Genomic DNA, 25,061 nt, shown 5'->3' with positions numbered 1-25,061 from the left:
CGGAGGACCTGGCTACCTTTTGACTCCAAGCCCCTGGGACTCCCATGAGTAGAGGCTCTACTCAAAACCCATCTCTAACCCCTGGCAGCAGCCCGGAACCGCAAACCCAGCACACTCTGCACCAGCCAAGCCTGGCCAGTGCCGGAGTGAACAAAGACCCTGAGGACGACCCCACGGCGACTGTGACCCCGAGTCCGGCACCCAAGGACCTCCCACGACACTCCTGAAGAAGCCTGCAGCCTGAGAACAAGGTGCCCCACCCAACCGCGATCAACAGAGGGTAAGATTTCCCGACACCAAAAGGCACCCCTGCACGCAGCGCCCCACGGCCCCCTGTGCCCAATCCCAGGGTACCCACCTATCCTCCAACTACCCAACTTACCTCTCGAAGTGGTGGTGGCACCTGAAGAGTCCTCGTCCCCGACCTTGCAGTCTTTTTCTAAACCGGAGATTTCCCATTGAAATCCATTGAGCACCCGAAGGCTCAAAAGCCCTCTGCACCCAGCCGCCCGAGGTGCCCTGGCAGTGAAAACTCTACACCTACCTACTTCCCCTACTTGCCCTGAGTGAGTGACCAGGAGCCCAGCTCCCACAGCCGCGTGGCTTGCCAGTCAGCAGCCACCAACCAACCAAGGCCCCCCCCTATCCCTCATAGGATAACATTGGGCCTAACTCTCTCTGCACCCGGCCGCCCTAGAGCCGCTGAGGGTGAACCAGCTGTACCTACTTGACCCTGGGAGACCCCCGAGTCTGTGCCCAGAACCTCAACTCTGCCAGTCGAGTACTTACCCTTAAACCGCAAACTCTATTTTCCTCATAGGGTAACATTGACTGGCTTTTTCCTGAAATTTCTTCTAAGTGTGGACTTTTCAAATCTTAAAATATTCACCAAAAATCAGCCGAGTAACGAAAACGAAATTACTCACCTGCTCTTCGGTGAGCTCCCAGTGCTGGATCTTGGTGCCCAGCACTGACTCTGAAAAATACTTACAACTGTACTTACCCTTAACTCAATTTTCTTCCATAGGAAACCATTGATTTTTTTCTGTGAAATTTCTTTTAAGTGTCGATTTCTGCAATCTTTAAATATTCTTCAAAAATCGTATAATATCTGAAAACGTAATTAATTACCTGTTTTGGATAAAGGTCCCAGTACTGAGTCTAGGCACCCAGTACTGGATTACAAAAGTAACGAGAACATACTGGACCTGCAACTTGAATTTTCTTCCATAGGGAATCATTGACTGTTTTCTTTGAAATATTTTCAACTTTTAAAATAGCTAAATATTGTTTAAAAATCATTACTGTAATTAAGTCTACTTTCATCACTGGATTCTGAGTACTGACCCAGGACTGAACCTAGGATCCAGTCCTGGAATTCCAAAAGTAATCTAAAAAGTAATCTGTTGCAAATAACTTGAATTTACCATTGAGCTCAATGCATTGTTGTGTTTAAAAATAGAGTTGCCTACTGCAACCACTTGTAACCGTTTACAAAAGTCTATTGCATATTGCAAAAGTATTTATATGAAACATCTCATGCTGAGAAAGTATATTTTAAATACAAGTGTTGGTTCTAAAATAAAACAAGCATATATTTTGTTATATATAAACCATTGGACTAGAGTTCAGTTATTGAGTGTGTGAGACCATTTGCTGACTGAGTGTGTACATCAAATGCTTTACACGGTCCTCTGATACTGCCTTACTGCTCGACCAAGCTACCACTTTAGAGAGTAAGGTTATATCTAACTTTAACCTCTGTCAAACCCTGGGTGACTGTGGACTCTGTACACCCTGTACCTATTAAGGAACAGTATATACAGAGCCACTTTCTCACACATGGTTTTAAAAGAAACGCTGGCCCCCAGGTTAGTGGACTTATTAAACATGGTTTTCAATAGAGGGCTCGCTCTTCCAAAATCCTGGAATGATGCCACCATTAGCTTAATTTTAAAACCAGGGAAAGACCATTTAAAATGTGAATCATCCAGACCCATATCCCTCTTAAACAAGGACTATAAAATCTACACGCAGATTTTAGCAACAAGATTAGGTTACATTACAAGTCATCTAATTCATTAAGACCAGAAAGGTTTTATAGAGGGGAGATAAATGCACGACCTCACTCACCAACTGATTGAAGCGGAGTATATATCCACTCAGGAAAACACCCCCGCTTGCAGTCCTTAAATTCGATGCTGCAAAGGCATTCGATCAAGTAAATTGGATGTTCTTAAGCAAAGTAATATCCTTGTATGGATTAGGTGACAAGTTCCTAAAAGCAGTAAAAAAATATATACGCAGCCCCGATGGCAAAAATACTCCTAAATGGTAACCTCACTAAAGAATTTAAAATTAAAAGAGGCACGCGAAAAGGCTGCCCACTCTCCCCCTACTTATTTAACCTTTACAGAGAGCCACTAGTTAACTGTATAAGGTCACAAGATGTCATCTCCTTTAATTTCAAAGGATGGGTAAAAAAGGTGGCCTTATATGCAGACAACCTGATGGTATTTACATGCAATTTGAAGACATCTCTTCCAACTATCACTAAAATGTTCGGAGAGGTATTGGGGTACCAGGTTAACCACCAGAAAACAGATTATGGAATGGAACTCCCCACTATCAACTGCAATAATAAAAAGCATATTTAAGTATTTGGAGATTGAGATATTAAAAAACATTGGAGATTGCTCAAGTAAACTTCGACTTAAAAGTAAAAGAAACAAGTAAGCTGCTAAGATCCTGGAGGGGCTTACCGCTTTCATTTATGGGAAGATCCGACATCATAAAGATGGCCATATTACCTAAATTCTCCTTCGTTTTTAATGCTATCCCACTTGAATGTAAAACTCAGAAGTAAGGATAGAGTGGAAAAAGCTATGCAGGAGGAAAGGCCAAGGTGGTATCGCTAGCCCTGACTTTCTATATAATTATAGAGCCTTCCAATTCAAGAACATCAGGACTCTTAAATCACATTTGTTCTATGCTCCTTATTTTGGAGCAGTAATAGAGGACTTTTGTTTATTTAAATTTGGCCACCCAAGGTACTTTTACGAAAATAAAGCTAAAGGTCCTAGGCTATGCTTGCAAACATTGGTATCAGATAAGGAAAACACCAAATATTCCATACTACAGCAGCCTAGCACCTATCTGGAAATCACCGCGAACTCCTGAATGTTTGAAAGATGGCCTGGCAGCCCCTATAAAGAAAGCAGGTATTATAATGTGGGGACAGCTGGTTCAAGCAGGAACTCTGATAAGCTGTGATTCCCCATTCATAAGTACAGATGGGAAACTGTCTAGATTCAAATATTACCAACTCACAAGCTGGGCAAGAGGCCTAGAGAAGGTTCAAAAGGACAACACAGAGGTGGAAGAAGAGTTACAAAGCGACCCAGCGAGAAAATAAATATCTAATTGGTATTGGCTCACGATTCAAGCGGGAGAAGATCTTGTCCTACCTATAGATTTTTGGAAGAAGGGCCTCCCAACACAAGACTTGCATCAATGATAAGTATCCTTTTCTTTATTATGGAGTGCAATAGTATCTGCACCCCTACGGAAGAACCATCTCTTTACCTTACACAGGGCATACTGAACCTCAGAAAGATGAACTAAGATGAATAAGCAAGTGTTGAGAATTTGTCCAAAATGCGGTGAAGCAAAGGTGGATGACATCCATAGGTTTCGTCAGTGCCCTCAACTTTGTTTAAACTGGGCTAACGCGAGTAAGACTATAAATAAAGCTTTAGGACAAGAAATTGAGGAAAGCATAAATATCACTATTTTTGGCATGGTGGAAAACAACAAGTCCTCCTCCTTATTTAAAGAACAAACAAAAACATTTACCGTTTGTACTAATCCTGCTAGCTAGACGAGAAATATGCATAAAGTGGATACATGACTGCCCCTCAACACTAAAAGATTGGCCGATTACTGGACCAATTGAGAAAGAAAAGCAGCCGGACAAAATTTTGGGACTTATGGGACACTAATAACCCCCAAGACGGAGAACAGTGGCAGGGTAGGATGGGATGTCCGATGATTTAACACAATGCAACAAAACACATTTTGGCATGGTCACCATAGTGGCACTATGAGAGACTATCCTGGTAAATTTGGAGATCATAAGAGACAATCTTGCCAGAAGATAAGGCTTTCCCTTCTACCAGACCAGGCGAGAAAAAAATCCCTAGCCGGTAACAATCCAATGAAAGGGATTATGGTCTTTCTATATCTCAACTTCTGCACAAATGAGGGAAAAAAAAGAGAAAAAAAAAAAAGAATTGACAAGTATTATAGCGGCATATCTACTCATGCAGATATGCGCTCACCTGTGGTATATAGTGCACCCTGCCTTAAGGCTGAAAGGCCTGCTAGAGGGGTGACTCGCCTACACCTTCAGGCAGTGCTGGCTAGCATGGCACCATGGCAGAGTGCTGTGTCGACTTTGTTGTTATCTACCTCACACGGGCATGCGAGGTGCAAGGGAAGTGGCATGGTCACAGTGAGGGGGTACCAGAGGACCTTCTTCAGCTTCCAGGGCCTAGGTACCCAGGGTAACATTTACCTGGGACTTACAGGGGGCAGAAGTACCAATTTGTGATATGTTTTGGGGAAGCAGCACTGGCACAGGGGACCTAGTTGGCATGGACTCTGCTCTATAATTGAAACCACATCAAAACCATGCAATAATTGGGGGCTAACCATGTAAAAAGAGGCCCTTTCACGTAGTGTGCATTTGCAAATGTCTTGCATTCCTCTGTGTTAAGCCTAAGGCTGCTTGAACACACTACCCCCTAATAGTGTACTTTGGGATTGCATAGCAAGCTACTGTTCACTCATAAAGGACCCTGGACTGTTTACACGGTATATCAACTTTCTGATATATCTCATAAAGAGTCCGCTTCCTACATCATCTTTATTAAAAGAATTTAAATTTGGTCGAGGTTGCCCGCAAATAAGCGAATTAAGTTACATATTGGGAGAAATGCAATCCCCTTGTTTAAGTGCTCTAGGATGCTGAGCAAGGGCAGGTCTGCTGAAAGTTATCAATTATGAAGGGTCAATGATTAAATAAACAACATCTATAAAGTAAACTCTCCAAATCCTACAGTTGTTTGTGCTTAAGGAACTCTCGCAAGTGTTATTAATTTTCACATATGTACAAAGCAATGACAATTTACATAAATTAAAAAAATTGCCACATAAAAAACTTACCGTGCTCAATAATTTCAACTAAACTTCTAAGATGAGGCAAGATAGCACAGCCCATGAGAATTGCAATTTGCTGTACGATTTTGATACCAGTGTGCCTAGCCTGCCAAGACTTTTTGCTCTTACACACTGCTTTCAAGAAAGGCAAGAGAGATGGTATGCCCAGAGCAGAAGCAACAACGGCGAAAGCTCGGGCTGTTGTATTACGGACATATTCATCCATGTTGTCGATATCGGGTCGCATAGTGGAAATCATGGTGGCCAACCCAGCAGCCTAAAGGGAAAATGCAAAAATTTCAAAAAGGAAAAAAATGGGTAAAGTGAGATTGAATACATTTTAGGATATTGCCTACATATGTTGGTCAGTAAGCAGGCCTGCCTCCATACCACCATGTCCCTTCCCTTCACTAGCCTTCCACATCAAAATCCCCTGCGCCGCACATTTCCCCCCCCCGCCCCCCACGCCACCCCCTCACCCTCCAATGTGCCAACAATGTGCCAGGAACAAGGGTCTGCTTAACTAACTATTACGTCTTAATCAAACGTTGAGTAGGTATAATGGGATAGTGCAGTCTTCAAAAATTCTTAAAGGGCAAGAATGAAGGCTGTACAGTTGATCAGAAGTTGTACATCATTCCCTGTTGTGTTATTTTCTCTATTAATATAGTTTCTGCAGTGATGTTCACAGCCCGTACTGTTTATAAACCAATCCCACCAGCCAAATTGAAAAACTGTACACTGCTCAACTGGGCATGTTTTTCTAGTGTTTTATGTGGACCTGCAAAATGTGTTTTTTTGTTTTTGTTGCAACATGAACTTTGGCTTAGGGGACTTGCACATAGATATTCTGCCTTTACTTAATTCTGAAAGAATCCCATGGCGAAAAATCAAAGATGTGTTAATCAACAACTTATATAACTGGACTATATATAATCATCAAATCTGTAGGGCAAGGTATGGGGAATATAGTTCCAGCACCAGAGGTTAATTCTACATAGTGCAAGCTAAGCATTCTCGGAAAAAAAATTTGGACATATACACAGACAATGGCCATAATTAGATTTCCTAACGTTCAATAGAAGTGCCAGAGTGAAGTCTGACATGGATACAAAGAAAAGACTATAGGAGTTAGTGAAAATGGTAACACAAAGGAAGCACAATTGAGCAATTAGTACACAGAAATTAAACAATTTTTTTTTTTTTTTAAAGCAGAGATTCAGAAAACTTAACATGGTAGTAGGTCTGTCCTCCTTGAAAGTTAAACATTACACCAGTTTTTAAAGGATGTTCACGAAGATATTTCTTTGATTTAGCAGGTCTACACGAGTAGCAGCAGATGAAGCGTTTTAGTGAAATTATGACAAAATTTAGTATTGCATATAATGCTCAGCAAGTAGTCGATAAGTTAACACTCAAAAAAACAGATTTACCTTAGCCAAGTTAGAAATAATTTCTCTCCCCTCCACTCTGGCATAGTAATCTTCATCAATAAGCAGTGGTTCAATAACCACAAGAATCTACAGCGAAAAAAAAACGTAAACATTTTGCTTTTGGAGGTAGCTCATCTATAGTGTGGGTAAAAACATAATTAACCACTTACTCTACAGAGTCATCAAAAAGGAAGTTGTGTTAAGTATAAACATTTTTAAATGCTGCATTAAAGCACTAGGAAAGATAACCGGAGTCATGTCTGAAATAGTTACTGGAAAACTGCTAACTTCCACTCGATAAGACATAATGAACCAGTGTTCTATGATGGACTACATAAAACGTTTTTCAACCTAATTATTAACTAAACAAAACTGAAACATTGCTTTGGGTTCTAAAGTATAAATAAAATAATGTGGAAAAAAAGTAAAAAAACAGCATCTGCTATAAATAGGATTTGGTATTAAGAACAAATGTAACCATCTTTAAGGAGCTATGAAAAACATCAGCAAAGTAGTAATTGGTTGCCAGCCTCATCTTTAGATCATCCTCTGCAGTTTAGTCAGGGCCTAACCAGTATCATGAGAAGATTCATGACCATTCCATTTTGCAAAGCTAGCTGGACAAAATACTACCTCTGCATACCTCGATATGGAGAAAAGTACAATGTAAATATGCAGGGATGTTCCATCACATTCTCACCTTCTGAACCACCATATGCTGGTGTATATGAACAAATCCCATGTAGACGCCCCCCCCCCCCCACACAGCTACTTATACCGCACCTCCCGATCGAGATGATACTAAATCATAGGTATATATGAAAAATGTATCTACTATGGTCTGAGAAAAGAGATTTTGAAAATAAATCTGGAACGTACCAAATAACTTGGTTTTATTCAGCACTTTAGTTATTTCCAAGGGCTGTCAAGAAGAAGTAGTGCTACTACTACTACCCCATTTAAGGGTGCATAATTTAAAAAGCTTTGAAACAGAAGTCTGAGTTGCCTTACCAGGTTAACTTAATCTGGAAAAGGAACGGTAGGGAGAAAAGTGAATCGTTCATGTGACATTAAGCAACCAAACAAAGCTAATGTTTGCTCATTAGAGCAGTCACTGTATTTAAGGATCTACTAGAGCAGGGGTCCTCATAGTACGGCCCGCGGGCCGCCAGCAGCCCGGCAAGCCTTCCTTGGCGGCCCGCGGACCTTGCAGACATCATACCTGTGCAAGCACCGCCGGTTGCAGCAGCGTGGAGCTATGGGGGCCGGGGCGGGTGATTCTTTTAAAAGCCATTCACTTGTTAATAAGGCTTTGTTGTATTTCACCTCTTCTTAGCGCCCCTGCATCTCCCCTCTGAATGAGTGGAGATGCAGGGGCGCTAAAAAGAGATGAAATACAACAAAGCCTCATTAACAAGTGAATGGTCTTAAAAGACCTGTGAAGTACTTGGGTGCGGCGGCTGTGTGTTCCAGGGAAGCTGACTCCGCGCGGGGTGAGGTGCGTCTCCTATCTCTGTTTCAAGGCACGTGTTTAACATTGAATATTGCAAACTTCCATCGTCACCAGGAAGTAGCCCGTGCATTATAATCAGTGCACATATTCCGTAGTGACAAACCACCGCTTTCCGAGCCATTGCAGAGGTTGTAAAGTTTCCTCAAGCAAAATCTATCTTGGTTAATAAATTGTACAATGTTTCTAGGCCTCCTTTATGGATAAATTCATTGAATAATATCAGTAAAAGAATTGTCATAATAAATGAAATCTTCCGAATACTGTTCATAGACCAATATTAACGTAACCCAAACATATATATTTCATTCCTATTAACGACTTGCTAGCATCCACATTCATCTTCAAATGTTCATGAATGTATGTTATTTAATCCACCCTAAGGACAGCTGCTTCACGTTTCATTCGCAGTGTAAAGGAAGCTATTGTAAGTGATCAGACTCCAGAATGGTTTGGTTGTTTTATTCTGCACATAATGGTTTCCTTTTTTGTATGTCAGAAAATTGTGCCAACATCTTTTTGCCTCTCGACATGCAGCTCTGCAAGAAAACTTGTGCTTCCATTGGATTAGGGCAGTTGTGGTGTTCCCAGGATTCCCTGAGCACAAGAAAAACAAAAAATATCAAAAGACCATATGTCTGCTAACTTTAAGCGGGAAATCGGGATAGTCCAGAGCGCCTCTGGGAGCAGGTGTGCCTCAGCGGTAAAGTATCTGGGATTTACATCAGGAGTTTTGGGGTGAATTTGTTTCTACGAAAACATTGTGTGCCTTGATAGTAGGCAATTCCATGAGCAAACATTTCTCAGAGTATTGTTAACCAATATTCTTCATCTTAAATATACACAAAAGAGGTAAGGTAGGGGTATAGTACAGCTTGAGCAGAATGAGTGAGCTGCAGAGCACATGGGAGAGCCACAGATAGGAATGAGGAACTGATTGAGAGAGATAGAGAGAGGGAGGGAGAGAGGGAAGGAGAGAGAGGGAGGGAGACAGGGAGAGAGAGAGGGAGGGAGAGAGAGAGGGAGGGAGACAGGGAGAGAGAGAAGGAAGGAGAGAGAGGGAGGGAGGGAGAGGGAGGGAGGGAGAGGAGGGAAGGAGGGAAGACAGGGGGAGGGAGGGAGACAGAGAGGGAGGTAGACAAACGCAGTGAGTGAAGCAGAGGGAGAAAGAGAGAGAGGAAGAGAGACAGGGAGAGAGTGATAGAGGGAGAGTGATAGAGGGAAGGAGACAGAGCTAGATAGATAGAGATGTGTGAATGCCGGGTCTGGTGGCTCAGTGGACGAATGCGTCTGCTGCAGGGGCCTGTGTTCAACCTCATGGTCACCGTTTATTTTTTTGGCTCTAGCCCCGCCCCCTCCCCCACTGACCCCGCCCCCTCCCCCACTGACCCCGCCCCCACCGGTGCGGCCCTCAGCCACAAACCACACTGTAAATTTGGCCCCCGAGAGAAAGTTTGTGAGTACCCCTGTACTAGAGCTATCAAACTGAGTTATGAAGCATTTAGAGTAGACATTGGTAACATCAATGTGAGCTTAGCAGCCTCTCTAGGACTCTGGCATAACTGAGTTCTCAAAAAATGTAAATATGAGCACAGAGTACAAAAAAAAAAGTTTTTTTTTTACCAGCAACGCAATTTACAATGTACCTATTGTGTGAGCATAACTGACCAATCAAAAAAACAGTTCAACTGACCTTGTGGACATACGGTCGGACCAAGTCGTCTAATTTGTATAAAATTCTGTCAATAACTTTGACAAGTAAGTGACGTTCCTGATCTTCAAGTGTAGGCGACATCAGCAGAGGCAAAATCTGATTGAATAAGGGGCCAGCTCCAAACTCACGAGCTTTATCAGTGATCTGACGCAAAGCAGCCTGAAAAACAAAGGAAGATATTTTAACTCCAATAGTGAAAAAAAGACAGGAAAACAAAAAAAATGCCAGGTGGCTTACGGTAATGACTCACCTTTCTCATTGGTGGAGTGCCATTTTTGATTTTCAAAAGAAGTTTCATTATTTTTCTCTCTTTCTGCTCTTCTGGACTTAATGTTGATTCATCAACATCAACCTGTGAAATGTGGAAAACGTTATTCGCACCTTCTCATGAAAGCAGAGGTTAGCTCAGTCATGAAGAAAACAGAGAATGGTGGTGTGAACTTCTGTTTGCATGTATATTAAGTTTGTGGAGAGTCTGGTGGGGTAAATAAAGATAAGGAGCTGGGTCAGATTAAGGGCATGTTGGCAATAGGCTTATTCACGTTCCAGATACAAGTAGCGTTCTTTTGCCCTAGTCACATCTTTAGGAACTATTGTTTTCAGCTCACTCAATTAGCACAGTTAATGCTCTGAATTGGGGCAAATCTGTACAAAAACTAAAACTTACCAGCAATTTATCAAAGTACTGGATATCATCTGGTTTTAAAAACGGAAGGTTTCCAGAAGGCTGGTCATTAACACTCTTCATTGTCCTATCTTCGGTCTGCATGTGGAATCCAGTTAAACCTCCCAATGGGGTTGGTGTTGCCGTTAGTTTACGTGCTGGTGTACGAATGGGAACATATCCAGCAGGAGGAGGAAGGACCTAAGAGTGAAAATAGGTACAATTTAAGCAACTGAAGATCAAGAAATTCTGAGCAGCATATACGTTCAATCAGTATTTTTAAAGGACCAGCAATAGTTTGGAAACCTATGGAGTTACTTAGATATCACACAGACTGAAGACAAAATGTGTAGCTTGCTAGTGAGTTTGTTCATGGAGAAGTTGTCGGAGAAAAAAAACCTGAGCATCTGTTTTCTGAATGAAATGGAGCATTTAAAAAAAAAAAAAAAAAAAAAAAAAAAAAAACGAACAAAACACCACTAACCTAACTTTGTATACTTTCTAATAGCCAAAGCTCACGTCCACAGACATGATACACCATGCTTCCAAGTGCAAAAAGCAAGAAACTATGACTGACAATCTAGAGTTGAATAGTAAGATCCAACATGCCAGACATTAAATAGCAGAGAATCTTTCACCAGTAGCAGATGAGGGCTGCAGAATTACCCAAAATGTAACATGAGCCTACCATACAACTTTTCGTGACATCACTTTGGGAGACAAATTATATCTGATCTATGTCACTAGGCATTTTTTCACTAATGGTTGGGTTCTTGTTAAGAGACAAAAAAATAAAATCTAAACCATCTTCGCCCCAACCATGAGGAGTTTTTATTTCTCTAAATAAATTCTACAAAGGACTTAATCAAGGCCCTAACAAGACTATTAGAAATTTGCAAACATTGTCAATTAAAAAAAAAAAAACAAAACAGAATTCTAAAGGCAAGTTCTGTTGTGTGATCAGGTGTTGACCAAGTCAGTCCACTAAATGCAAAGTTGTAGATCCCACTGCTGATCCACCAATGTAGGAAGCTGGCTCTGTACATACTATACCAAAGTATGGTTTGCTGTGAACAGAGTCCGGTGGATCCCCAAAGGCTTACAGAGGTAAAAGTAGATGCCTTACTCTCTATTTGTAAAAGTGTGGACCAGCAGTAAGGATTTATCAGAGGTTAGTGTTAAGCATTTATTGTACACACTCAGGCAAGAAATGATGTCACACACTCGAAGACTGAACTCAGACCAATTGTTTGTTTCAAAAATATTTGTTGTATTTTATTTTCAGAACCAAGCACGAGTTAGTACATGTAAGTAGAATTGTAATTTTCAAGACAGCCTGTTCAACAATCAAGCTGGATGAATAATGACTTGTTACAGGTTTGTAAAATATTCAAATACAGTTGAGATTACCTTTGATGACTTTAGAGTACTTTTTGGATTATTTTTTCTACTCAGTATGATCTGTCTAGATATCACACTGGGACATTTCCCAAATAAAAGGTTGGTAAAACAGTTTATCAAAATACAGTTTATGTTTCCATACAAACACCCTGAACACTTAAGTTTTTCAGTGGAAAACAGTCAAAGCAATCCTATGGAGAAAAATGAGGTTATTGGTTTGCAGGTAAGTAAACTGTCTTGAGGGGTGAGTCTTTGGGGTTAGAACAAGGATTCCCCCAGAGTCAAGGATGCACTCAAAACGCACCCTCAGCAGCACTAGGGCAGCTTGGTGCAGAGTGCTGAGGCCCACTGTTAGCCAATGGGGGCGTAGGTTGGTGGCTGCTCTCAGGCAGGCCAAAAGGTTGAGGGAGCAAAGCTCCTGGACTTAAGCTCAGGGCAAAGGGGGATCCAAGTTAGCACACAAGGTGCGCCCACAATGGCACAGGGGCTGCTGGGCGTAGGGTGCGGTTTTGACATTGGCTGCCCTGTTTTCAATGGGAGTTGCCGGTTTTGGCTGCAGGCGCGGTCCAGGAGGTCTTCTGAGAGGAACCAACAGCTGGGCAGGTAAGTTGGAGGGCTCAGGGACGTAGCTGCACCTCAGGTAGTCTTCTCCAGGGCACACGGTGGCTTGATGCAGGGGTGTCTTTTGAGGTTAGATTTCACCTCACCAGGCCACTCGCGGTTGGGGGAGGGGTCTCCGTGCAGAGGCTGCAGATGACATCGGAAAGTCCTAGAAGGGTCAACCCCCGGTGGACTCTGAAGCGATGGAGAACCTCGTTGGAACCAGCGGGCCACTCGGACTAGGGCCGTGAGCGACAGGTGCAGTGGTGATTCCAGGCGTCTGATTTTTTGGTCTTCCCCAGGCTCGGAGTCTTTCTTTGGAGATTCTTTTGAACAGAGTTGCTGTTCACAGGAAATTTGGTCTTTGTTAAAGGCAGTCAGTCCTCTCAGGTGTTCTGGAGGTCGCAGGCTACAGGACAAGGAGACTTTTGGCACAGGAACGCTGGAAACTGCAGATGGGCCAGTAGAGCTGGGGCCAAGTCAGTTCTTCTCTGCAGTCTCCTCTTCTTCATAGGTGGCATGAATCTGTCTTCTTGATTCAGGGCTTCCCCCTAAATATGGTATTAAGGGGGGATTTTTGTGGGCTCGCCCCATGTGGGGGGAGTGGTCACAATCGCTAATCCTGATTGGAGACTGCCTGCCATCTGCAAGATGGCGCGCACTGAAGAGTGAGCTGCACCTCGCCTCCCCACCCGAGGGATGGAGTTGGCAGAGGCGAGTTCTAATTTTTCCCATCGAATAGGGGGTGAGACAGGAAGGGGGCCTGCTCCTGATAGCTGGAGAGGCTAGGGTCGCGTTGCAAAGGAAGCAAGGCCTTTGAAACTCCCCTGCCGCAGCTGGCTCTTCCTGACCTGGGAGAGGTGTGAACACCTCCGTCCAATAAAGGCTTTGTTTCTGGGCAAAGGCTCCCTCCCCTGGGGTCCAGAAACTAGTCTTGTGGTGAAGGTTGGTGTTTACCAGTCAGGGAACCCACCAGAGGCTGGTTGTTTTTCAAGGGGCATCTCGAAAATGCCTTCTGAGTGCATTGTATAATAAATCCTACACTGGTATCAGTGTGGGTTTAAGATGCTGAGAAGCTTGCTACCAAACTTCTCAGAATTCAGTAAAGCTAGTATGATGCTGTGGAGTTGGGTAATAAACTCCCAGGCCATATACTCTACATGGCTTTGCTGCACTTCCATGTCTAAGAATGGACTAAAATACTGTAGGGGTAACAGTGCTCATGCAACTGTACCCTTACCAGTGGTATAGTGCAGCCAGCCAGAGGGGTGTCTTACCTACACCATAGGCAGTGGGCTGCAGGAATTGCACACAGGTATGTCGACATCACTATTCTTTGCACCAAAACACCTAGCCTGCAATGGCAGTGTGTGTTTGCTAAGGTACAGGACCTCGAAGGGTGGCACAATTTGTGCTGCAGCCCTTAGAGGCCTTTCCTAGTCAGCATCCTTGGTACCCATGGTACTTTTTACAAGGAACTTGCATGTGGCCAGAGATGTGCCAATTAGGAGTACAGAGGATCTGCTGATCATGTAACTCTGGTACTTTTTCCCAACCTCCACCCACCAGTTGTTTATGTCCTCCCCCCCCATAACAAACAAAAAACGATAACACAAGCATTAGAACCGGCAGGAATATATTGCCAGAACTTGCTAGAACAAACGACTAGAAGACATTTTTTAATGTTAATTTGTTTTGAATAGGGTCACCCAGTTGTACATGTCTTTTAAGTTATATATACGGTAACACAAATACTTCTAACACTATTATAACTTTTCAACATGCTGCTCTGCAACACAGCTTAAAGACACTGGTAAAGTCAATAACTCTGGCTAAACACTTACATGGTCCCATAGGCAAGACATATTGGCTTCTGCTAAAACTAAAACCTGCTAAATATATCTGACCTAATACATTTGCTGTGATAAAAATTTCATTTTACTGTTCATGCAGCTACTTTAAATGTTTGGCAACTAGGCTGACAGCGAGCGGTATTTAAAAAAAAAAATCTTGGTCGAATTTTAGGTAGCCACAGTAGTACAAATCAGAATACCTAACAACAACAAAAATTGTAACGTGGCGTGGGATTCATTTTTACCCATAGGCAAAAAGATCTACAGAATTGGAGCAAAAAATACTAGCTTTTGGTCTGCAGTTTGTCTCCTAAATGAATAGTGAAGCACTGAAGTAAAACAGCAGACCATGTAATATGTAGAGCCTTGGAGGACGATGCTCTCTAGAAAACAGTCTTTGTGCACGGCTGCGTACCGTTTGATATTTTTGATAAAACCTTTTGTAGGACCGAATGTTCCATCATTTCCATTCACCTGATTAGTTGAAAGAATTTTGTTTTTATTTAACTTGTCTTTAGCTATTTCTTCATTGTTTAGCATTTGTTATTACCTTTGTACTTTGACGACTGGTCCAATTACTTCATAATTTCTCTAGGCAAGCCAACAAACTGAGAAACGGTTACCCTTAGTGAAACTAGTTTACTTTCCTGTGACCACTTACCAAAGTAGTACAACTCGTTCACAGTTAAAACTGACATTTTATCCAATACAACCTGCTTATTCAAATTCCTACATATAGCTGTGCATGACCTAAGGTCACATAAACGGCCTTAAAATGAATTACCTTATAACCTTCTGGAAACATGGCATCCAGTTCTTCATCAGAAAGTGGGCGGTTTCTTTCATCAATTTCTCTCTCCCATCTCCAAGCCTGTAGCTGCTCAGGAGTCATGCTCATCATGTGGCCTGTGCATTTGGGAAGAGGCCAAAACATGCAAACAAGTTTTTAAACCGCTGAAGGGGTGATTATAGACCGATCTTATGAGAAGAAAAAACTCAAAATAGATGAAACTAGAAAACGACATCTTTAGTCAGGAGCAAAGTAAAACATTACCCTAGTTCCAAAGGTTAAAAATAGTTTTTCATCCCAACTGGAAGATTCTCAATTAATGACAGACATTTAACTCTTTTTTTTTTTTTTACACTATCATGAAAATATTCTGTGGGGATGTATCTAAATAACATGTTAAACAGTTGAGCATCGCTAAAAAACATAGTAAAGATCAGTCTAACTAAAAAAATGGAGGCAGAATCTTTTCAAGCATATTGCATGAAATTATCTCGGTTTACAGCACTCTACTGACCTGGTGTAGGAGTTGCCATGTTCATGGCTGGAGTTCCAATTGGCGTTTTGCCAGGAGTCAAAACTGGAGTACTGCCACCCATTTGACTAGCTGGTGTTTCATCCCAACGAGATTTTCTTTTACTTGCACCAGGAGTTGGAGTTTCTCCAATCGATTCCCCTCCTCGATCTGTGCGTGGAGTCTCAGCCCAACCACTGCCATGTCCAGGTGTATCTAAAAATCAAAAATTAATTCCTTATCCTTTAAAAACCTTTTACTGTCTTTAATTTTTACAGAAGCCTACAACAACAACAAAACATGAGAAAAAGAGGTAAACAATACATGCACTAAATCAGGAAATAGCAATGTAGCAGGTTAGGCAGTAATTAATCAAAGCGCATCAAAGAAAAACATCTTGAATGATAAAAATGGGAAACTAAGGAAGACAGTAATGACAGCCACAAACAAAGAAATGAACCCATTATTGCATGAACTGTAGAAATGAGGAAGATTTTGCTTTTAGGTTCGCCTACAATACAAAACAGCCAAAGAAACAGAATGCTAGTTAACGTGATACATATACTAATTTCTAGGCACCTAAATCCGCTTTGCTAAGAGGAGGATGGGGGAATTGTTTCTACAAATCCAGTAGAAGAAATTAGAGTGATGGCTCTCACGTTGTTTTTATGTCCTTTCCCGCACAAGTGTGTCACATGTGCAATCCAGTCTGTTTAAGTAGTACATAGAGCTAGTTTCACTAACAGTCAGTGACTGAATCCTTTTGGTAATGTGTGATCCGTTGGAGTACAGATCCATAAAGCAATACCATTATTTCAATGTAAAAGTTTAGTTTAGATAAAGGGTGCAGTAGCGTTTACCACAAATCAATAGATCATAACAATCCCATTTCTATTTCGACAAATAATCTTTCCTGCCCCTTCAACACCTTTATCCTCATACCACAAATGTGACAGAGACCCTGCCACTTGGTTACAAAGTTAACAAACACCAGTATTTTATGTAGTTGTTCACTTAAGACCTTAACTTCTACGGAGTTGCACCCTCCCCTTCGAACTAGGCCCATGTTTGGGTAAGCCTGCTGGGATGCCCTGCAGCTGTGACTAACCGCAACAGAGTAAAGTACATGCCAAGGTCATCTTGTTGGACTGCAAGTCACATGGTTACTACAGCCCAGCTGCCCAGAATGAAGAAAGAGCAGCATCTTAGCCATCGAGTTGCTGCATCATGTCGCTTGTATCATCCAAACATTGTGTGAACGTCCCATGCATTTCTCTCATATCCTTCAGCCCCTGTGGGATAAGGAGTCAGACCACCGATACTCTTACCTAGTGTGATGTCTGGCTGCACTTAACAGAGGAAGACACACAATTCACAACTTTTTTTTCAGTTATCTCTAGCCTTCATGGGTGAGGGGATATTGTGGGTGAAGACCCAGGAATGTCTAAACCTATACTGACCGGTCCAGATTCAGAACATATGAAAGTGTGCTGCCACACCAGACCAGTGACCAGTAACTACTGACTGGGGGTGGGGGCTGATTTGGAAAAAAAAAAAAAAGATTCAATAGCCCAATAATTCAACGAGTCCCCTTGATGAGCATACCTGCCAGGTACAGCTAATGTAAGCACCTTGCAATCTGCAAAGTAGTAATGTGCAGATTGAAAAGCTTTACATAATTATAAGTTACACTATGGAACAACATAATATCTGAACAGAAATCAGTGAAGAGGAAACTAGTATGAAGCTTTAGCTTTCAAGTTTATGAAAAGTAGCAACGACATTCCTGAGGTTCTAAAAAATCTATTAGCTCCTCCATTAAACAGGTCCATACTGGATTGGTTTGTTTGGTAGCAATGATGCATTCCTTTTGGCTTATACTAAACACAAACACTGTCAGTTTCCATTCCTTAGTAGTCAACGAACGCAAATTAATCCAACACGGTTTAAAAATGTACATTTCAAATTGGTATAACATTGCATCATTTTTCTACTTTTCAAAGTGTTCAAGATTAAATTAGAGCAGTAAGACTCCAATTGGGCAGTTCATAGTTTAACACTTTTGCACTGTAAGAATAAAAACTTGAGTATGTGCAACACCACTGATGTAGACACATACCTCTTTCTGTTTTAGGCGTTTCATCCCAGCGGTTTTTCCGTGCACTGGAAGAAGCTCCACCATGACCAGGTGTAGCATGGCCAGGTGTGTCACCACGCCCAGGTGTTGCAGCTCCTGCGGGTGTATGGCTGGGTGTTGGATCCCAAATTTTGGAGCCTGGTGTTGCCCCAGGAGTTTCACTACCCTTTGCACGACCAGGAGTCTCATCCCAACGTAGGGAAGAAGGTGTATGGCCAGGAGTCTAAAAAAACAAACAACGAAAACAATTATATTTGTCCTTTGCTACTTCTAACTTTCCTCACTTTTTGTTTAACACAAGCTGTTTGGATCGCTCAGGGGACTTAAGTAAATATTACTTCATTTCGACTCATGAAATTATTGAAAACGTGTGGCTTAAAGTAAAATGCTTCTTTAGTGTACCACCAAGCATTGCAGACAATTCCACTGAAAGTGCTCGAGGATACAAATCACCAAGGACAATACTCCTTCCTAATAACATGCAGCATCCAATGGGTTTTGCAGTTTGCTTTAAAACAGACACGAAAAAAGCAGACAAATCACCAAAACTGCCCAGAAGGAAGTTATTTAAAAAAGGTGGCATATAAACAAAATGTTTGCGCCCATTCCCATCTTCAGATTGCCACTGCATATAATTTACATTCCACTTCTAACTTATCTTTTACCTGTTGAGTTCACTGTGTTTAATGTACTCCTGTAATGTGTGCAGCTGCAACTGCCTTTATAGACCCCTCACTTCAACTTCCTTGAGTGCCTAGAAAGTCAAGTGCCCAACAGGTGTCCACTGGTACTGATGTTCCAGAGACATATGGTAATCTGTACTTGTGTATGATCATTGCTGACTTACAAAAAAACAAAAAACACTTTCTACTCCAGTACAGTTCAGCCTCTATGTGCCACAATTCGCCGTTCAACTGAGAAAAACGTGGTTCCTATAGTTAGACTACCTTTGCTGATTCTGATCAGCCAGACCTCTACTTTATATTGTAAAGGCTCTGTAAGGACAGAAGACAAACTAAATATGCAACACCATAACTCTGGAGGAAGATTTAACGTTTTAGATAAGCAGTTAGTGGCCCTTCAGTGCAAGGATTTGTAAATCAGCTGTACTTAAAGAAGACTGAGCTAGAATAGAGGGTGTATTTTTTTTTAATTTTATCTCTAGAGAAAGTACCATGCAGGAGGCCAAGAGCATAGTCCCAGCCTCAGACTGCAGTAAGGAGGCAAGCAGGCCCTGACTGAGATGACGACCATCACATCCAGAGCTTTGCCAGGAGGATGACTGCATGGATTTAACCACTAGCCACAAAACCCTTACAGACCAGCTCATCATAAACACCAAGAATCGCTAGAGATTGAGGAGCTGCTTAAACACTTTCCAGGTCACAATCACCAGAATGACATGGCAGTCCACGGAACCCTTATAGGTCCATCACCAGATTTAGATGGGGACACATTTTCCTCTCCACCCAAATTATTGGGGTTGGGGCACACTGGCTGTGACGACTGACCTTGATTCTAGACCTATTTGAACACTAATGCCCTAAGTTTTGAAGACGAGCCATATTTAGGGGATGGGTGTTTATCCTAGTTTACAGTTACTTCAAGTTGAAGCAGCGGGGCACTTGGTGCCCAGAAACCTGAAATGGTTGACAGATGGCTGGTTACAGTTCACATGGTACTCAAGTTAGCTACCCAATAGGGAACACCATTGGGAGTGGCCACTGTATCCACTGCCTAATCAATTTCTAAACAAGAAACTGTATAGTACCATTGCTCAAGGTTGGGTAGTGCATGTTTGGACTTTATTGGGCCAGTTTTGCTGTAAACTCAGCTAAAAGGTCTCTAAAACACAAATTTGCCCAATCCTGCCCCATTCAAACACTAGAAGGCAACATATCCACAATGTATATGTCCAAAATTACTCTGGGGTTTTGGCAGCCTGGCACCTTTGTCTTTCACTTGTAGTAAAAAAATAAAAGCTATAATAAGACCCTATATGCTTTTAAGGTTCTCTGGGAACACCAGGATACTGTCCTGCAGGATAACATTGGCCATATGGCTCAATACAACACATATATAGCACTTGAATTGTATTACTAGATTTAGATTGAGGCACAAATAAGATACAAGCACCTCCTTAATTTTTGAGCGGCTCTATTTTCCATAGGAGTAATTCGATTTAATTAACATTCAGTATTTAAGTTAATGTACGGCTTACTGTCCTACTCTAAATAGATTTCTTCCACCGCAAGTCAAGTGACCAAGGACAGTAGCTTGTATAGGAGAACAAGGGTAACACTTAAATTTAGAGAACCTGGGTAATGTGATAGGTTTATATAAATAGCGATTCACAGGGAAATAAATATCTTTAGTAGTTTCACCAGCCAGGAAACACGAGTTGCATACACAAATTTGTACAGGCACTTAATGCACACAGGGTCATGGACACATTTCCACTGCAAACAATGCATTTTATTATTTAAAATATAACTCCTATCCTGATTAATTTTAATATAAAAGGAGTCTATTTACGCGTGGTAGTCTACGACGTTTTAACCTTTGCTATTCAGACGTCATCAGGACTGAGCAAGAGTACTATTCTTGTTGATTACAGTATATGATTAAGGATATTTTAAGCAATAAAATATTGTGTTTCCTATGGAAATGTGTGTCCTTGTCCCTGTGTGCATTAAGTGCCTGTAAAATATTTTGCGTATGCAACTCATGTTTCCCGGCCAGTGAAGCTACTAAAGAGATTTGTTTCCCTGTGAACCACTGTTTATATAAACAAGGACAGTAGATTGGTTATTTAACTGGTGACTCTTTAGACACTGGTAAAACACAATATCCACAAGGTACATTCGCTATTTTACCAAGAACAGAACCCAAATTTAAGACTACAAGCAAACTCCTAATCAGCATAGGTGAGCATCCACTACAATATCATCCAGTACTCCAACTAAAAACAGGGAGTGATGACCACAAATCATGAAATACTGTGTACTGAACACAGTTCAATGTTAAATAGGTTGCCATTAACTGTTCTTTAACCGTTCTTTACGACGACAGTTAGTGTGTTCACAGTCTTGACCAAGATTACCTGAAATACAAGCCACAATACACTTAAGTTTACTTTCATCCCACTCTCTAGAGCAGAGATCAAAACACCCTTGTTCCATGAGACAAAGTCCCAAACTAATTAAACAAGTAAAACAGGTTTTTTTTATTGCTGAATTGGATGTAACTGAAGGTCATGTTAGATAGTGAAGGATGAGAACAGGCAGCAAGGGTCAGACAGCAAGTCCAGGATTATGTAAATATTGTCAAATAATCTAATAGCTCCTGTAATGGGAGGTGAAGGGTGGTGTTTGAATGGTAGTGGCAATGGATAAGAGAATATCAAAGTGTCTAGGGATAAATATTCCCATACTCTAGACAGACTGGATATAAATTACACAGAAAAAGCGTATGCAATTGCTATTCATGTGGATAATCTGGTACATCTTCAGAAGGCCTGAGAGTAGCTTAGATGAAACAAAGCCAACAATAGGACTCTGAAGGAGGTTTAACTAAGGGTGAAGAGTGGCCAAGGTCAGCAACCCACATGAAGATATTCAAATGAGGATACACGAGGTGGTTGTGGCGGCACCAGTGACGGAGGCATGGTTAGGTTTGTGGTGGATGCAGAAAGAGTAGTCAACAAGTATTCTGACTGTCAAAAAAGACTAGCAACATGCAAGAAGCAGCACTTATAATTTCATCACAAAGGACTGGGTTTTAAAGTACTACAAGGACAATTTATTTTCCATCAAAATATGGTTATGATTTGAATTGAAGCGTGCAAGTGACCTGAATTTTAACATATGCTGTGCCGGGTCAGTTCTTTAATTCTTTATCTACAATACTCTAGAGGAGTGGGATGCAGGTAGTATTACTTAACAATGAAAACACAAATTATTCTTTCACATTAAAGAAAATAAGGTAATACATTAATAGCCTGACCAATTTATGTCATAACGTGTTTGGAAAACATTTAAACGTAACATTTTCGAGTTTGGTCTCAAATGACACTTAGTTATCAAAAAGCATTTAAGAATCTGGGGGAAGAATCCCCGATTAGCTATCAAAGTAAGACAAATCTAGGCTTTACGATTTTCTTGTGTTAATATTTCTGTTTAACAGTTGTGCTAAATGGGTTGGTTATGATAATGAAGCACATTTTAAATAAACAAAATTAGTAATATATTAACGGATATGCAAGGCAAAATAACCACTTGTAATTAACAGTAGAAGCTAGATTCAGTGAGTTGGAAGTAGTACAAATTGTGTTTAACAGTACAATTCTACAGCACTAAAGTATACAAAGGTTTAAATACAACGACCTCAGCTTGATCCCAGCTGGACATTTTCTTTGGGGTGGAGCCTGGCGTCCCAGGAGTTTGATCAGCTGTTTGATCCCAACGTCGTTTACGTTTTGAAGGAGGTTGGGATGCTGCCGTACCATTAACAACCTTCAGATCCCCAGCCTTGACTTTTTCTGCCAATTGTTGTTTAATTTCTCTCTGAAAAATAAATACAGGTTTTTTTCAACCTTCAATACAGGTTATAACAGGTAACAGATGTAAAAGAAGGTTAAAGTTCAGTTCCAGGCGTGTCAAATTTAATAAAATATCTATTTCTCTAGGAGACGTGTTGCTTCATAAATCTACTAGACCTGTAAAAAACACACTTGTCCCTTTGGTGGCAAGTAGTAAAGCGACAAATTATGGCAGCAATCTCATAATACATAATCTTTAGCTTATCCGATTATGCCAGGACCCCTACTATAGTATGCAGATTTACATACTTGTGCTAGAGGTAGCGTAAAGCAATAGTTCCTAGGTTGAAATGCCCTTTTCAGTCTGTGCATGTTTAAGGGGCTTTTACCAGCTCTTCTCTAATCTTTTCCCATACTAAGAAAAATTTAAAACTTTCCTGACAAGGGCAGTAGTAAAACATCCCCAGGGTTGGGAAATAAAGTGGTTGGGAGGGAAAATGAACTTGTAAACGCTCAGATTTTTGCATGAGCAAATCTACAGGTGCATACTTGCTCACGCTAAAATGCAGTTCACAAATATTTTCTAGGAGTACGCTTTCCTGGCCTACGACTAAATTCTTGTGAATTCATGAAAGACGGAAATCTGCACTAATGCAAAGACCTATACCATGGGTGCACTTTTGTGACTTTCTTTACAAATTCTGCCCCCAAAAAGGTCTGGAGTTAACCAAGACACTTTCTTTTTATTAAAATTCATTTTCTCTTCAATCGATCAGCTTCTGCTATTTTCACAAGGAGCATACTGGCACACAACGTTTTGTTCAGAGCTAGGGACTACTGTGCCAAAGTGAGCTTTGAGAGACCAAAATATATTATTGCTATTTGCCAATGTTTGCTATAATGTTGAGGGCCCAGCAGCGTCTACAACAACATTTTACAAAAACCATGTCAATCAAGACCAGCATTGACAAAACCAAAAGGCTGCCCATAAATTTCAGACCTGTCTGCTTTGCCAATGCTTGTTTATTTTCCAGTTTCCCATAACCTTGTTGGAACTGGTTGCACTGATTTTCCATTTTGAGTTTTTTTCTGGGAAATTCTAGCATGCATCTACATATTTTACAAAATGATGCATCAAAAAAATGGTACCTAAAATTCAGAGAAGTTTAGCAAAACATTTTATTTTGAAAGCAACAGATAATTAATCTTGCCGTCAAGCTTCCGTAGAGATTTGCATGTCAGAGCATTCTGTCAGCATTATATGTAGTCTCACACTGTTAGACTTTGCAAATATGTACATTTTCACTCGGGAACCACCGTCAGTAGTGCAGTCTGAGCTTACATTTCCTTAACCCTAATAAGAATGGCTTTGCATTACTGAATGGTGACAGAGCAAATCCGACAAACTATTGACGCAAGAGGCAATGCTGCCCTGATTGTTAGGATTTTTCAGCAGCATTCGATAGAGTTAATCAGGATATTCTCATTGACTGACTTTTCTCCACTGGCATTAGAGGACGAGCACTTACCCTTCTTAAATCTATAATCACCAATAGTGAACAATTTGGTGCTCTTGAAGAATTCAATTCATCCTCTTTCACCCTACCCTGCAAAGTCCCCCAGGGTTCCTCTTTAAGCACTACCCTTTTAATATCTATGTAACTCAACTAGTCAAATTGATCAAGTTGTTCGGGTTCTTGTGGGATCCTACTCAGATGACATCCAAACTTTGCTACCAGTCACCAGTGACCCAGCAGACAGCTACGCGTTTCCACAACTGTATGCTCCAGGTTGGAAAATGGATAGCCCATAATTGTTTGAAGAAAAACTGAGGTTCTGCTTTTTGGAAGGATTACTTCCCTGTAGTCTCAATCGTGGTGGTGCTAGGAACTTGGCACTCTCTAAATACCAGTTAAAAAGGTTAAGAACCTTGGTGTTGTGTTCAACAAACTGTCTTTTTAAGGCCATGCCAACTCCACCGCACCAGCTTCCTTTTATACCTTGAACCTTCTTAAAAAGATGTTACCCTTTATCTTGCGGAATCTACAGAACTGTTATATCAGCCTTCATTATTTCAAAAATCGATGAGGCATACAAGAGTCCCTGTGCTACCCCAAAGCCAGAATGTAGGGATTTTGGGACTTCCTCTTCCCTGGTTGGCTTTAACTCTTTATGCTCAACTAATGTTTGTTCCTGCCTCTTGAAATAGGATTTTGAATATCTAGACAACTTCCGATTACCTGTCATTGCATTATAGGACTTTTTGCAGCCTTGAAGAAGTCACGCTAGTGATAACACGTGTAGGCTGTACCCTCTTATGTTATATAGTCACATGAACACGTCACATGAAGATCTCTAGCAAACAGAACCTGTAACGAACATTTTGATCCTGACTTATTGGACTAAAGCTTAAATAATAGATCACATTCATGAGTGCTGTGATATCCTTTGTATTCATGTGGTGGCCTCTTTGATCCATCGCCCTTTGACACCATTAGTAAGTAGGGTGTCTAATACCAATTAGCACCACTTTAATTACTTGTTACTAATTCTATCTCTTAAATACCCACTTAAATTTGTTGCATAACATTTACTTACACACACACACACACACACACACAGAATGCTAGTTACCCTGTAGGCATCTATTAGTGAGTGGTATGTAGCGCTGTAGATTCACATACTAAG

At 41.2% G+C, this 25,061-nt stretch overlaps 1 protein-coding gene across 2 annotated transcripts in view; it reads right to left on the bottom strand.

The window, feature by feature from the left end:
* The window catches only part of SF3B1 (splicing factor 3b subunit 1), a 339,385-nt gene that overhangs the window by 237,113 nt on the left and 77,211 nt on the right, over window positions 1-25,061 (bottom strand). For both annotated transcript variants that reach the window (XM_085648748.1, XM_085648749.1), the window contains 9 exons: window positions 22,216-22,398; window positions 17,816-18,056; window positions 15,700-15,912; window positions 15,180-15,301; window positions 10,545-10,742; window positions 10,128-10,229; window positions 9,857-10,036; window positions 6,654-6,740; window positions 5,227-5,497 (listed from right to left, as the gene is read on the bottom strand). In XM_085648748.1, coding sequence (XP_085504874.1) covers window positions 5,227-5,497; window positions 6,654-6,740; window positions 9,857-10,036; window positions 10,128-10,229; window positions 10,545-10,742; window positions 15,180-15,301; window positions 15,700-15,912; window positions 17,816-18,056; window positions 22,216-22,398 — 1,597 coding nt within the window. The remainder of the gene's footprint in view (window positions 1-5,226; window positions 5,498-6,653; window positions 6,741-9,856; window positions 10,037-10,127; window positions 10,230-10,544; window positions 10,743-15,179; window positions 15,302-15,699; window positions 15,913-17,815; window positions 18,057-22,215; window positions 22,399-25,061) is intronic.

The sequence above is a fragment of the Triturus cristatus genome, chromosome 3_2, assembly GCF_964204655.1.
Source record: "Triturus cristatus chromosome 3_2, aTriCri1.1, whole genome shotgun sequence".
Lineage (NCBI taxonomy): Eukaryota > Metazoa > Chordata > Amphibia > Caudata > Salamandridae > Triturus > Triturus cristatus.
Note: the sequence above shows the minus strand (reverse complement) of the source record. Positions and strands in the feature narration are given on the sequence as shown.